The sequence below is a fragment of the Vipera berus genome, assembly GCF_964194415.1.
Source record: "Vipera berus genome assembly, chromosome: 8".
Lineage (NCBI taxonomy): Eukaryota > Metazoa > Chordata > Lepidosauria > Squamata > Viperidae > Vipera > Vipera berus.
Window position 1 is genome coordinate 16,642,295 of NC_138211.1, and position 12,083 is coordinate 16,654,377.

The 12,083-nt window shown below is 36.7% G+C and overlaps 1 protein-coding gene across 3 annotated transcripts in view; it reads right to left on the reverse strand.

The window, feature by feature from the left end:
* Positions 1-11,701, reverse strand: part of LOC308671401 (zinc metalloproteinase-disintegrin-like protein H3) — a 287,574-nt gene extending 275,873 nt beyond the window's left edge. Inside the window, exons 1-8 of one of the 3 annotated variants that reach the window (XM_081333563.1) lie at positions 10,881-11,521; positions 10,056-10,132; positions 7,875-7,953; positions 5,995-6,071; positions 5,072-5,270; positions 3,968-4,030; positions 1,778-1,849; positions 655-824 (exon numbers count right to left, since the gene is read on the reverse strand). In XM_081333563.1, coding sequence (XP_081189689.1) covers positions 655-824; positions 1,778-1,849; positions 3,968-4,030; positions 5,072-5,270; positions 5,995-6,071; positions 7,875-7,953; positions 10,056-10,114 — 719 coding nt within the window. In that variant the 5' untranslated portion in view covers positions 10,115-10,132; positions 10,881-11,521. Of the gene's footprint in view, positions 1-654; positions 825-1,777; positions 1,850-3,967; positions 4,031-5,071; positions 5,271-5,994; positions 6,072-7,874; positions 7,954-10,055; positions 10,133-10,880; positions 11,522-11,634 lie in introns of those variants that run through there. The other 2 variants (XM_081333560.1, XM_081333564.1) reach the window with 2 other exon arrangements.
* Between the last annotated feature and the right edge of the window lie 382 nt (positions 11,702-12,083).

Here is a 12,083-nt window from a genome sequence, read left to right on the forward strand (position 1 = left end):
TTCTACTAATTTATTTGAAAATTTCACATAAATTACGTGCATAATTCTTTTGGAATATCAATTGACTTGGCAGTCTTCATTATTATACTTAAAGTTTAATTCTGAGACCTTTTGGAGAAAATGATGCTTCCATAAACAGGAAAACCTGAAAATCAGTTTGTTACTGATAAATATTAAACATGGGAAGCTGTCAGAGCCTGCTGTGCTCTACCTTCTTAGAACATCAATCCAAATTTGTCAAAAAGTCATTACTGCAACTGCCAAAGCAGAAACCCCCAATCAGAAGCCTCTGGCAACTCCCTTTGTCTTCTAAAGTTTTGACATCAAGACCTACACTAAAGTTGTTGCCAAAAGAGAATGTTCAATTGATAGAAGCGGAAAATTAGGAAATTTATGGCAAGATAATCATTTGCATTTCAATTTCAAAACCAGGTGAAATGAAATGAAGCTGAGTTTTTGACTTGCATTCATTCAACGACTTCTCAAAAGTAGCTGTAAGCTAAGGAAAAAAATGGTTTCCTTTGAACCACAAACAGAGTTCACACATGGTTTATAACATGCAAGACAGAGTGGACGCTCTGAGCAAACAACTAACATTCCCATGATCCTCCACTCCAAGCTGACCCCACTTTCTTTCCCCACAATGAGACATACGTGAGTAACTGAGCATTATCATTCCTTTTGCGCTTCAGCAGAACTGACTCTCTCCATGCTGCAAAGGACCTCACAACGGGTTCCGATGATCCATTGATCGCAATCTTATTTTTATCAGACCAGATTTCTGAGCCAATCAGTGTTATGTGAATATTGAAAGCTTTGTAAAACTGTGGAGTGGATATGGAATCAGTCAGAAACTCAAACACAAATAAACCTGAGACTCATTTCAAGACTAATAGGCAAATGACATTGGCCTGGAATAGATTTGGGAATCAATAGAAGAGAACCTCTGTAGCCCAGGGTTGAACTGTGGAGTTCTTGGTGCTCTCTGAGATGGTGGTTTGCTTGCAGATTTTTAGTCAAGTAATAAAATATCTGCAAGGAAACCACCAAGCTCAGGCAGTACCAAAAACTCCCCATTTTGAGAAATACTAATAATTTATTAAGCAGAAGAAATAAATAAAATGATAAATAAGAACCAGGTGATTATTCTATTTAATCAGGAAAATAGGATGACTAAAGGGTGACTTCATCTACTGATGTTCCTGTTGTCTCCCTGATTCTAACTGATCATCAACAGAAGATGGTCAACAAGGCTAATAGGACAGAAGCAGTACAATATGAGTGGATCTCCTCCCAAGTGCCACAGTCCAACTCATACTGGTTCCTCTCTCCTCCCTTATGCTCAGGCATCATATTCTTAGTCAGTTTGTTTGGAATAGGCTTACTCTGTCCACCTCTTTCTAACTTTCAAGCTCAGAAGATTAACCAAAGCCCTGAAAGAATCCAGCTACAGAGATGTAGCACTGGTTGAATACTTGCAACAGATTTGGCCTTGCATCCTCCCAACATAGTGGCTATATTTTCATAAGAGGCTTATTAACCTAGTTATTCAACTAACCCATTTTGGGGGGGATGGCCTTATATGCTGAATCACAAGGTGGCCAAATGACCCAGCTTTGCTGTAGTCAAATCCGGAAAAGTTGAATTCTTACAGAAATTCATCTCCTAAGTCTCTTTACCTGATTAAGTTTGTTGTGTAAACACAGAGAAAATCTGAGTTGAGCTAGGGAGATGTTTAAATTCAAAAAGTGAAATAAGTTTTGCCATATCCTCTTACCTTATTTACGTAGTTCATTATATCAAATATTCTTTCCCTTATTCCAGTGGTGTTGCCGCTGTACTTCCTGAACTACAGAAAAGACAAAAAAAATAATTAAAAAAAATTAGGAGGGATTGAAGGAGAGAGAAAAAGAGCAGGTCAGGGAGAGGAAGAGACTTAAAAAATCAGGGAATCTGCTGAGTCAGACAGCTCTCCTCCTGGTTGGAGAAAATTTTGGTCAGCCTACTGAAATGCTTTCCTAAATTGAATGCCATAGTTCCATGTTTAGAGAAGTGTAAGATAAGCATTCTTCACTACACATCTTATTCTTCATGTGTTGTCAACTTGGATAAAAAAATAGTTCAGGAATGTTTCAAAGAAACCCACAAAACCTGGGATAAAATAAATTCAGATGTGAATCCTGGGTGTCAACCTTTAAAATAGTCCAGACAAGAAGCACACCCAACAACACCAGTTCTGGATGGTTATAGTAAGTTTACTTTAATAGGGAGGGGACTACAGTTCAGCAAAGACAGGAGGTTGTTAGCTAGAGAGCTGACAGCCCAAGTTGGAGACCCAAGTGTTGCGCAATGGGTTGAGCTCCCCTTCTTGCCCCACCCCCTCCTCACCTAGCAGTTCTTAAGCATGCAAATGTGAGTAGATTAATAGGTACCACTTTGGTGGGAAGATAACAGTGTTCTGTGTGCCTTTGGCCACATTCTGGCCACATGACCATGGAAAAGGTCTTCAGACAACATTGGCTCCCCCAGCCAAGAAATGGAGATGAGCCCCTTGCCCTAGAGTCAGACGGCTGTAGAGGGAAACCTTTATATTAACTAAACCCTGAAAATCCTGAAATCTCTCCCCTTCACTCCCCCCCCCTTTACAGTCCTAGAAACTATGGAGGGTCCCTTCTGATATGTTTTCCATGCTGCTCCCTTCTAGGTGCTCAGCTACCTCTTATCTGACCATTGCTTAGTCTGTGAATCTCCCTGTTTCCCAAAGTCATTCCCATATAATATTTCCCAAGAAAACAATGTTTTTGTAAGTTATCTTTTCAGCCAACTTTCTCCACTCAGTGCAAAGAAAGAAATGTGCAACTGTTTTGAAATCATAGCCCTAACTAAGCAGTATTCAGAAGAAGGAGCACCGTTAAGCTGAATTTGTAACACATAAAGGAGTATTTGCACATTTGCACACTCTGTGTGCTTTCATAGAAAATCACTGAATTCACAAAATTTCAGTTTATACTTTCACAGAGAAAGATGTCTTATAGCACAAAAAGGAGTTTACATTTTTGTAATAAATAACAAAAACAGAATGGTCACGCTGCTGAGGAGGAAGAACCTGAATTCAAATGACATCAGCCTGAAATCAATTTCCCTGAAAAGAGTTTGCATAAAATGTTCCATTTTGCAATAGTACTAAATGGTACTGATGTTTGAGAGTTCATGGGCTCCTTTTGAGCTCATGAACACAGTTTTATTTTGCAGAGAAAAATGTGCACATATTCAGAGACGTCAAAAGAGTTACTTTACTGTAAATGCTGCATTGCTGCAAATAAGATTGGCTAAGTCAAATGTGGATATTACTTCTCTATTAGCCAAAGATTGGTTTCTATTTGTACTAGTGGTAGTGGAGAAATATATTTAATCTGAGTCATCATATGAACATTAACAGTTATAATATTATTTCAACACAATTAAAAATATTTTGAAATTTTATTTTGAAATAAATGAGAAAATAAGAGAAAGCAAAGTATCCGGGTTTCCCCATCCACTGATAAATTCCTCATGAATTTTGCTCTGGATTTTAGAATGCTACATTGACCAAGTACAAGAAATGAGTGATGGTTCTCTTTTACTCTTTTGTCGATTTCAAAATTTCATTTATGTTCTCCATATTCAACTTCCTGATCTTGGCATTTCTTCATAAAGTATAATTAAAATTTAGATAGAGTCCAGGAAGAACTAATGTGCAAATTAGATTATAGTTAAATTTCAAATGTCTCTTCACATTGTAAGTATTGGTTGAGTTCAATATCCCAAAAATTATCACAGTATATTTTAATGTACATGTTAAGATACAATCCAGCTAGAATGTTACATTTGGTAATGTCTTCAAAAATGTCCACATTTAAAAAAAAGACAGAAACAAAATGTTGTGCTCAATGCAGAAAGAAAATGGAATGATATCTAAGATACCTACCATTAAATTGTCCACAACCACATAAAGCTCAATGTATTTTGGGATTGCCAAGAGTTCTTTTTCCTAAACAGAACAGTAAACAAAAGACTGTTTAGACATGTTGCTCCCTGTGGCCAACAGGCATACTGAGTCATCAGATAATTAGAAAACTGCTTGTTATACACCCTGGTCAATGTCCTTGAAGTTTCAGAAATATTGGTTTTTGAAGAAGATATTTATATAGAGAGAGCTTGTTAAAACTTTAATGCCTAGAGTACATGTCAACATGTATTACTTGCTTCTTCCCCTTATTCTTTTTCTGTATGCTGGAAAAACATGTATTCATACCAGGGCTTTTTTTTCTCATAGAACGCTCAGAACGGAGTTCCGGCACCTTTTTTGGATGGAACCTTGTAGGGTAGGCAAGGCGGGTTGTATGACATGTGTGAGTTCCGGCACCTTTTTCTTTTACAAAAAAAGCACTGATTCATACTACACAAGAGATCAGAGGGCTCCAATGTTGGGCCCAAGGTTGCCAATTCCAGAGTGCAATTTCTCTCCTTGTCCTTTGACAGCCATTTTCTTAACTCTGCTGCTTTTGGATGTAATGTTTTATCTTTGAATTTTTCTGCCTCCAGTAATGGAGGGAAACATTGGGAGTATGAGGGTCATATGTGACCAGATTCAGTTGATCAGTTTTGATTCAAACCTTGCTTCAGTCCAACTTAGTGATTCAAATCAAAATGGGAAATTGAGTCATGATTATGTTTATTAGACATCTCAAAACACTTTGATTTAATATTTTAAACCAGCTTCTCCCTCTATCTCGAGTCCCCTATGCATGCATAAAAGAGGCGTTGATCATTTGATTAAATTTTCTAGACTAATTCAGAAAGTTGAGATGATTTGGTGATTTAATTAAAACCAATTTGAATCAAATCTCAGTTTGTGTGACCATAGAAAACTATATAAAGCTGGAATATGTATTTTCTGTTCAGTGAGGTTCCACATTTTTTTCTAAGCAATCCAAGAAAATTTATCTTTTACTTTACCATTTAGAAACAAATAAATGTAACCCTATTCTCAAACCATGTTATGTACTTGAGGGTTTAATATGAGTCTTACTTCTTCAGGAGTAACAAATCTCTTAGCGGTCTTTTTGATGGGCTCATCTGCTTTCCAAGTAGAGTGGGTTACTCCACAGATTTTGGGGGTCTCATCCTCTTTTTCCAGACTTTCATATTTAAAGACTGCGTGTGCTTCACTGCCAGAAAGCTTCAAGGGTTCAATAAGGTACATCTCACCTTGATGCTTGAAATACCCACTGTAAAAACAATTATAGGCACTTTTTGAAAAGGGTAATCAGAGATGGATAATTAATAGAAGAGAATATTTGTAGTTCAGGTCTGAACTGCACTGATGATGTTAGCTGGTTGGGTAATGAAATGTCTGCAAGAAAACAACTATTTTCAGAGAGCACCGAAGACCCCTCGATGGATAACCAATTTTTAACTAATCAAGTCAACAGTTTTGAATCCCTCCTTAAAACTCACTGAAATTTTAATTTTCTTTCCTCAGCGCTCATATCACTTTCTCATGCTTCCCAAAGATACAATAAGATATACAAGAGGTTATACATTCTCAGGACAAACATGGAATATCTGTACAATATTTATATGAAGCTAGTTTGGCATGGAATCCAATGCTCTATATTTCCAAGGTCTTAAAAAAACGGAGAAAGTTTCTAGCTATGGAAGTGTAAGGCTAAACTTGTTTGAAAGACAATAAAACTTTATTGTTATAAGAGTGAAATACTTTATGTCAGATAGATAGATAGATAGATAGATAGATAGATAGATAGATAGATAGATAGATAGATAGATAGCAGTTTTTCTTGATTTCAAATAAAATCTGCAGATGTCTTGGATAAAACCCAAGTAATTTGAATGAAAGAAAATTATTGTCTATACTTTAACTACAACAACTAAAAAAAGCAGTAATAATATTTTCACTTTTAATAAAATAAAGAAATGATGAGGCACTCTTACTTCAGGCCATCACATGCACTGACGATTGCAACTGAGTCACTATCACTCTGGATCTGTCCATGATAATAGCAGTGATCCTGTACGGAGGCAAGAAGGCAACACTGGTTAAATATTATTTGTGGTGTGTTTTGTTGAGCAGAAGTATAGATTCAATGTATTCCACCGCATCAGTGAAATAATGAGTAAGACAGCAACTACTCCAGAATGTTTTGATTGAGGGGGACAGAAAATCTGCTTAGTATTGATTGTTGAAAATGAACATAGGATAAACACAAGTCTCTATAAAAGTAAGTCGCACTGCGGGGGGAGCCCAATTGATGGCACAAAGCTGAGAAATTTTGGGAAGACAATCGACATTAAAAAAATAAAATGTTCTGTTGAAGTTACAAACTCTTTTCTTGTCTGTGGAGATTCTCAGTCACCCAAGTCATAGTTGTCTCAAAAGTGCTGTGTTTTTTTTCAAAAGTCAACTGGATTGCTTTCCCCCCGAAGAACAAAACATTGCATTTATCATCACAACTGATGAAGTTTCTTGGATGAGAAATGAAACATTTTGTTCTTCTTCCTCAAGGAAGAAACAGTCCAGTTGCCTTTTTGGAAAAAAAAAACAATCTTGAGAAGTTTTTTTCTCTAACAACCTTGTCTTCTTGGAGGTCAACTCTAGTACTGCAACACAGGATTTGCTGAGTAAAGTCTTAGACTTGCTGACTGTCCTATGTTCTGAAATCTTATTATAAAATAGGGAAAAAAATCCACATTTACTAATCATTAACAAATGCGGTGGCTCAGTGGGTTAGGACACTGAGCTTGTCGATCAGAAGGTCGGCAGTTTGGCGGGTCGAATCCCGAGTGCCGCGTAGCAGAGTGAGCGCCTGTTACTCATCCCAGCTTCTGCCAACCTAACAGTTTCAAAAGCACGTAAAAATGCAAGTAGAAAAATAGGGACCGCTCCGGTGGGAAGGTAACAGCGTTCCGTGCGCCTTTGGCATCCAGTCATGCCAGCCACATGACCATGGAGACGTCCTCAGACAAGCGCTGGCTCTTCAGCTTTGAAACGGAGATGAGCACCGGCCCCTAGAGTCGGAAACGACTAGCACGCATGTGCGGGGAAAACTTTACCTTTACTTTTAACAATCATTATTTCCTTGAGCCCACACAATGAAAGCTTTGAGAAACATATCACAGATATAAGATGCCTATATAACCTGTAAGACTCCAACTGGTATTGAATTTGGTCCCTAGATCTTCTTGAAGAAGGACCCATGTAGACACCAAAATCAGCAGATTTCTGCTACACATTAAGGAGGAGTAGCTTGTATGACCTTTGAAGACGCTAATCCAGGAGTAGGCAATTTTTGGAGACAGAGGATGCACTTTTAGATCACTTTGTGGGGAGGGGGCCAAGGGCCTAAGGAAGCATGTTAGTTCTGTGGCATTGTAACAGGTTCTGATCCATTTAACTATGGGGAACATAGAATGGATTTCTGTATTCTGTAGGAGCAAAGTGAATTCTTCTCATTTTTGGTGTTCCAAACAAATGATTTTGCAGGTATCACAGTAATCTGGTTTAAAAAGCAAAGTAGATCCTATAAACCTGATGTTCTAATTATAAACCTATTTGTGGGAATCACTCCCCCAAATGTTTGCTTTTACTCAGTAGGAAATAACTAGTCAGTTGAAATATTTCCCTATTAATTCAATAAGTGGAACAGATAAGTTTTAACAATCCCATACATCCTTATACAGTACATGCTCAATATAAGACAATGCATATAAAGTCCTTCTTGTTTGAATAGCCTGGTCTGGTATATGCATATTTGGAATGTGGTGCACAAATATTCTCAGTTAATTTTATAAAAGTAAGGTGCTCTGGATATTACCTCAACCTGAGGGCTTGTTGTAATTTCTTTGCCATCAGGGGAATAATGAGTCTCGCTGTAATCTTTTGAAAAAAGTCCTCTGGAAAGAATGCAAAGAAGACATTATTTAGCCAGGAATTAAACTGGAACAGAGATGATTACATAATAAGTCTACAACTATTGTTTAATGGCATTTTAAGGATTTTGCTTCATATCAAAGGAAAGGAACAGGTATTTCAATCTCATGAGGATGGCCTTTTAAGAGGAAGACAGAACATCCTGGATTCACATTAGCAAAGAGATTTTCACCAAGGAAGCTATGCAGTTCTCTTCATCAAGGCTCAAAAGTGGCAAGATTTACTAGGAAAAGACATTTTGTATTGTCTTTTCTTTGATTCTTCTGATATATGCAACAATCGGATGAAGCTGCTAAGTCTACAAAGGAGAGCAATGTAGTTATCCTTTTGTTTTGTGAAGCAACCTCAAGGGAAAAGATGTCTTGAACCTTCATTTAGAAACAACTATCCTGAAGTTCCAAAACAATAATACTGGGTCTCTTTCTACTCCTGGTGTTACATTCATGCTGTTCTCTTGGCATTGCCTCCTTTGTTTCCAGACTAGGCATAGCCCTGGTATTCCTTGCTAGTCTCCCACCTCTAGCCCTGCTTTGCTTCCAAGTCCAAACATGGTCATCCAGATGCTATCCTTGAAGTTCTACAAAGCCTTTATATTTAAAAGCTTAAAAAGTGGAGCCCTAGAATTTTTAAGGTACACATCATCTAATTTAACATACAATGTCTCCAATAATATAAGATAAAGTAGCACATACACACAAACACACATAGGGCAGTTTCTTTGTATCTTTTACTTAATATTAAAGGCAATATATATTTAGAGGGCACATATAGCATGGTCAATACAAAAATACCAGGAAGCCAGGAAGTCATTCCCACTATGTATCAGGTTCTTAAAGTTATTGTTCAATTGTATAAAATACAGTGGCTGCCACATTATTTTCAATCATGAAGTGACATTAACTGGTTTTAGGGCAATGAAAATGACACACTTTCTCTTAGGGAAAGTAGTTATTAGTAGTTTATTTACATGTGAGAAATCCAACTAGAACTAAAAGAGAACAATCAGTGGAATGGCTTGCTTCTAGAAGCTGAGGTTGCTCCATCACTGGAGGTTTTTAAGAAGAGATTGAGCAGCCAATTTACCAGAATGGTATAGGGTCTCCTCAATGGTGGAATTCAAATATGTGAACAACCAGATCTCTGTGTGGATGCCACTTCCGGAAGTCCATTCTGGGCCTGGGCAACCAAAAATTAGCTATTTGTTCTGCTGAACTGGTCCAAACTGGCCAAATCCCAGCACTGGGTCTCCTGCTTAACCAGAGGGTTGGACTAGAAGATTTCCAAGTTCCCTTCCAACTCCGTTATTCTGTTCTCAGTCCATTTCTATTTCTCATATTGAAACAGTGGTTAATAAAAATGCTAAGACCTGGCTAGATGAATCAGTGAAGGACCAAAAGCTTGTTCCAATGGTTAGTTATTATGCAGATATAAGCCAGGTGGCAAATCTATTTATTATTGCTTTTATCAAAATCTTAATTTACAGTCCAAATGGTGCACCATTGAGAAGACTGACATAACATTCTTAACAAAAAAACAGGATGTGTTGAAATCTGGGCCTGTTTAGCTCAAGTTTGCTTAGGTTTAGGTTACCCCTTTCCGGCCTTATGAGTGCATGATGTTTCATGCCTTTCATGCTTCAACATGTAAACTCTGATATAAATTGAGCAGCAATATCGAGCTCTTGGGAAACACTATACAGATTGATGGGGTGTTTGTGGAGCAGCATGAATGTGTAAGCAACCATCTTTAAATATTTGTAATATTTCATACATAACCTTGTAAATCAAAGGATAAAAATTTATGAGCCTTTCGTTGTTCAAATTTATTTAGAATTGTCAGGGTCAAACAGAGTAGCATTGAAAGCAGGAATTAAAAAAATCTCAGTTCTCGACTATGACATAATTAACATGTTCATTGACTATATCTACATCACCCATAAAGTAACATTTAATTTAAATTTCCTAAACAAAGCAATACAATTATTATTTTTTGTAGAATTATGCCCAAGAATATACATTTTCCACACTGTCCTAGTAAAGTTAAGAGAACTTCTGAGTTAACATACTTGTTTTTTTCTAGGTGAAGGACCACTGGCTCTCCATTTACTTTAAATTCATATTTCATGGTATCTTCATACTTGGTCTGAAATACAAAGAGTTTAGTGTTTATTGTTTTTTTTTTAAAAAAATGTGTTCCCTCTTAACAACTCCAGACCTGTTTCGAATGAAAAGCCATAGCCAATTCCTTTATCAGATGTGGAGTATTTTATCTGGTGCTTGAAAGGCACTGTAAAATCTTCTTAAATTAAATAATAACTTTATGTCAGGTGCAAGTGACCAGATTCATATGTGTGCAGTTAAAACTAACTACTTTATTGTATTCTGCTTAGATTACAGGAATCTCCATAGAGTGCTTGCCTTCTCTTGGAACAGACAGATTAGATTCCATGGGATGTGTAAGTCCTGGATCTTTTGCAACTCTACAAAGATGCAAGACTATTTCCCTAATTGATACATCCTCCCTTTATGACTGGGCATTTCCCAAGACTTTATTAGTTATAGTAACCTATTAACATTAGGAAATATTAATGTTCCAAGTCTCCTCAATTATGTGTGAACTGGACAGCCATATAAATTGTGAAATAGACTTTTGGAATTGTACAGTTTTATGAGACTTATCTTATGACATATTTATTTGCAGCTCTCTATATTAATCTATCTATGCAGATATTTAAAATTTTAAGGTCTCTAAGGGCTGGACAATAAAAACAGTGAGAAGTTCATGTAAACTTGTTCTTAGCAAAATTTTGAAAGTAGCAGTTTAATTCTTACTTTCTTACTTTCAGATTCATCAATAAATAAGTTGATGAAATGAAGAAAAAAATTCTTACATTTTGCTCATGCCACTGAACTCCTCCTTTGGACAATGCAGGGACTTTTTGTGGATACACTATTTCATAATCTTTACCCTTCCTGGATTTCAGGATTGTACAGCTCCCTTCATGAAAGAAAGAAAGAAAGAAAGAAAGAAAGAAAGAAAGAAAGAAAGAAAGAAAGAAAGAAAGAAAGAAAGAAAGAAAGAAAGAAAGAAAGGGTCACTTTTCTGTTATTCTACCATTTTCACATCTACAAAACAATTTGTTATTCAGTGATGAAGAATGGAATCTTTTTCTAGTGGAACACATCACAGAAATACAGTTTTGGCAGGTGCAAAAGAAAGATTTTGAAGCTTGAAAAATCAAATAAATAAATAAATAAATCTCAACCAGTGCATGTTTGTGCACTGAGTGATAAGGATAACAAGAGAAACTTTAAATCACAATAGTCTGATTCACATAATTCAATAAATCAAACTTAGGCAGACATAGCTTGTTATGCAAACCAAGCTAACTACATGACTATCACCACATAATTATCAGAAGCTGATTCAATTCAGGATTCCTTGTCCTCCAATAAATATTACAATTGGGAGACTGACAAAGAGATTTATTTATTTACTTTTTAATCCAGTCTTTCTATCATGTTGTGAACATCTAATTAATCCCTCATTGTAAAAAAGTGCAACAATAAAATATAGCAATCTGTCAGGTGCAATAGTCTTTTAGCAGTAAGATTTGAACAAGGAAGCCAAAGAGAACATCTTACCTTGATATGGAAAAACTGCTAAGCATATAGTTATTAAAAGAACTTCTATCATTTTGGAGGCTGGATTTGACAGGCAATCTCTTTCTGCTTTCAAGCCAACCTGAGCTCTTCACCTGTTGACTATGAGAGGCAAGGAATGTGTCCTTCAGCTTCATTCATGCCCTTATATGAGAAGGTGTTTGCTAAAGGATTTGCACAATTCTAAGTTGTAACAATATTACTGGAGGGCAGGTTTCCAGCTGGCTTAATATCAACTGTGATATCTGGAAGGGTTCTTTGAAGGCATCCCCCAAAGCAAAAGCCCAAAGGAGGAGATTAATTGGTCACAGCAGATCTCTCCCTGGCCTGCGTGTTAGTACAATTAAATTTAGGTGCTCTTGTGCATGAGATTTTAAATGCCAAGGAGACATACTTTTTGTAATAAGTGAGTAAGAGGCACTTTTTGAACA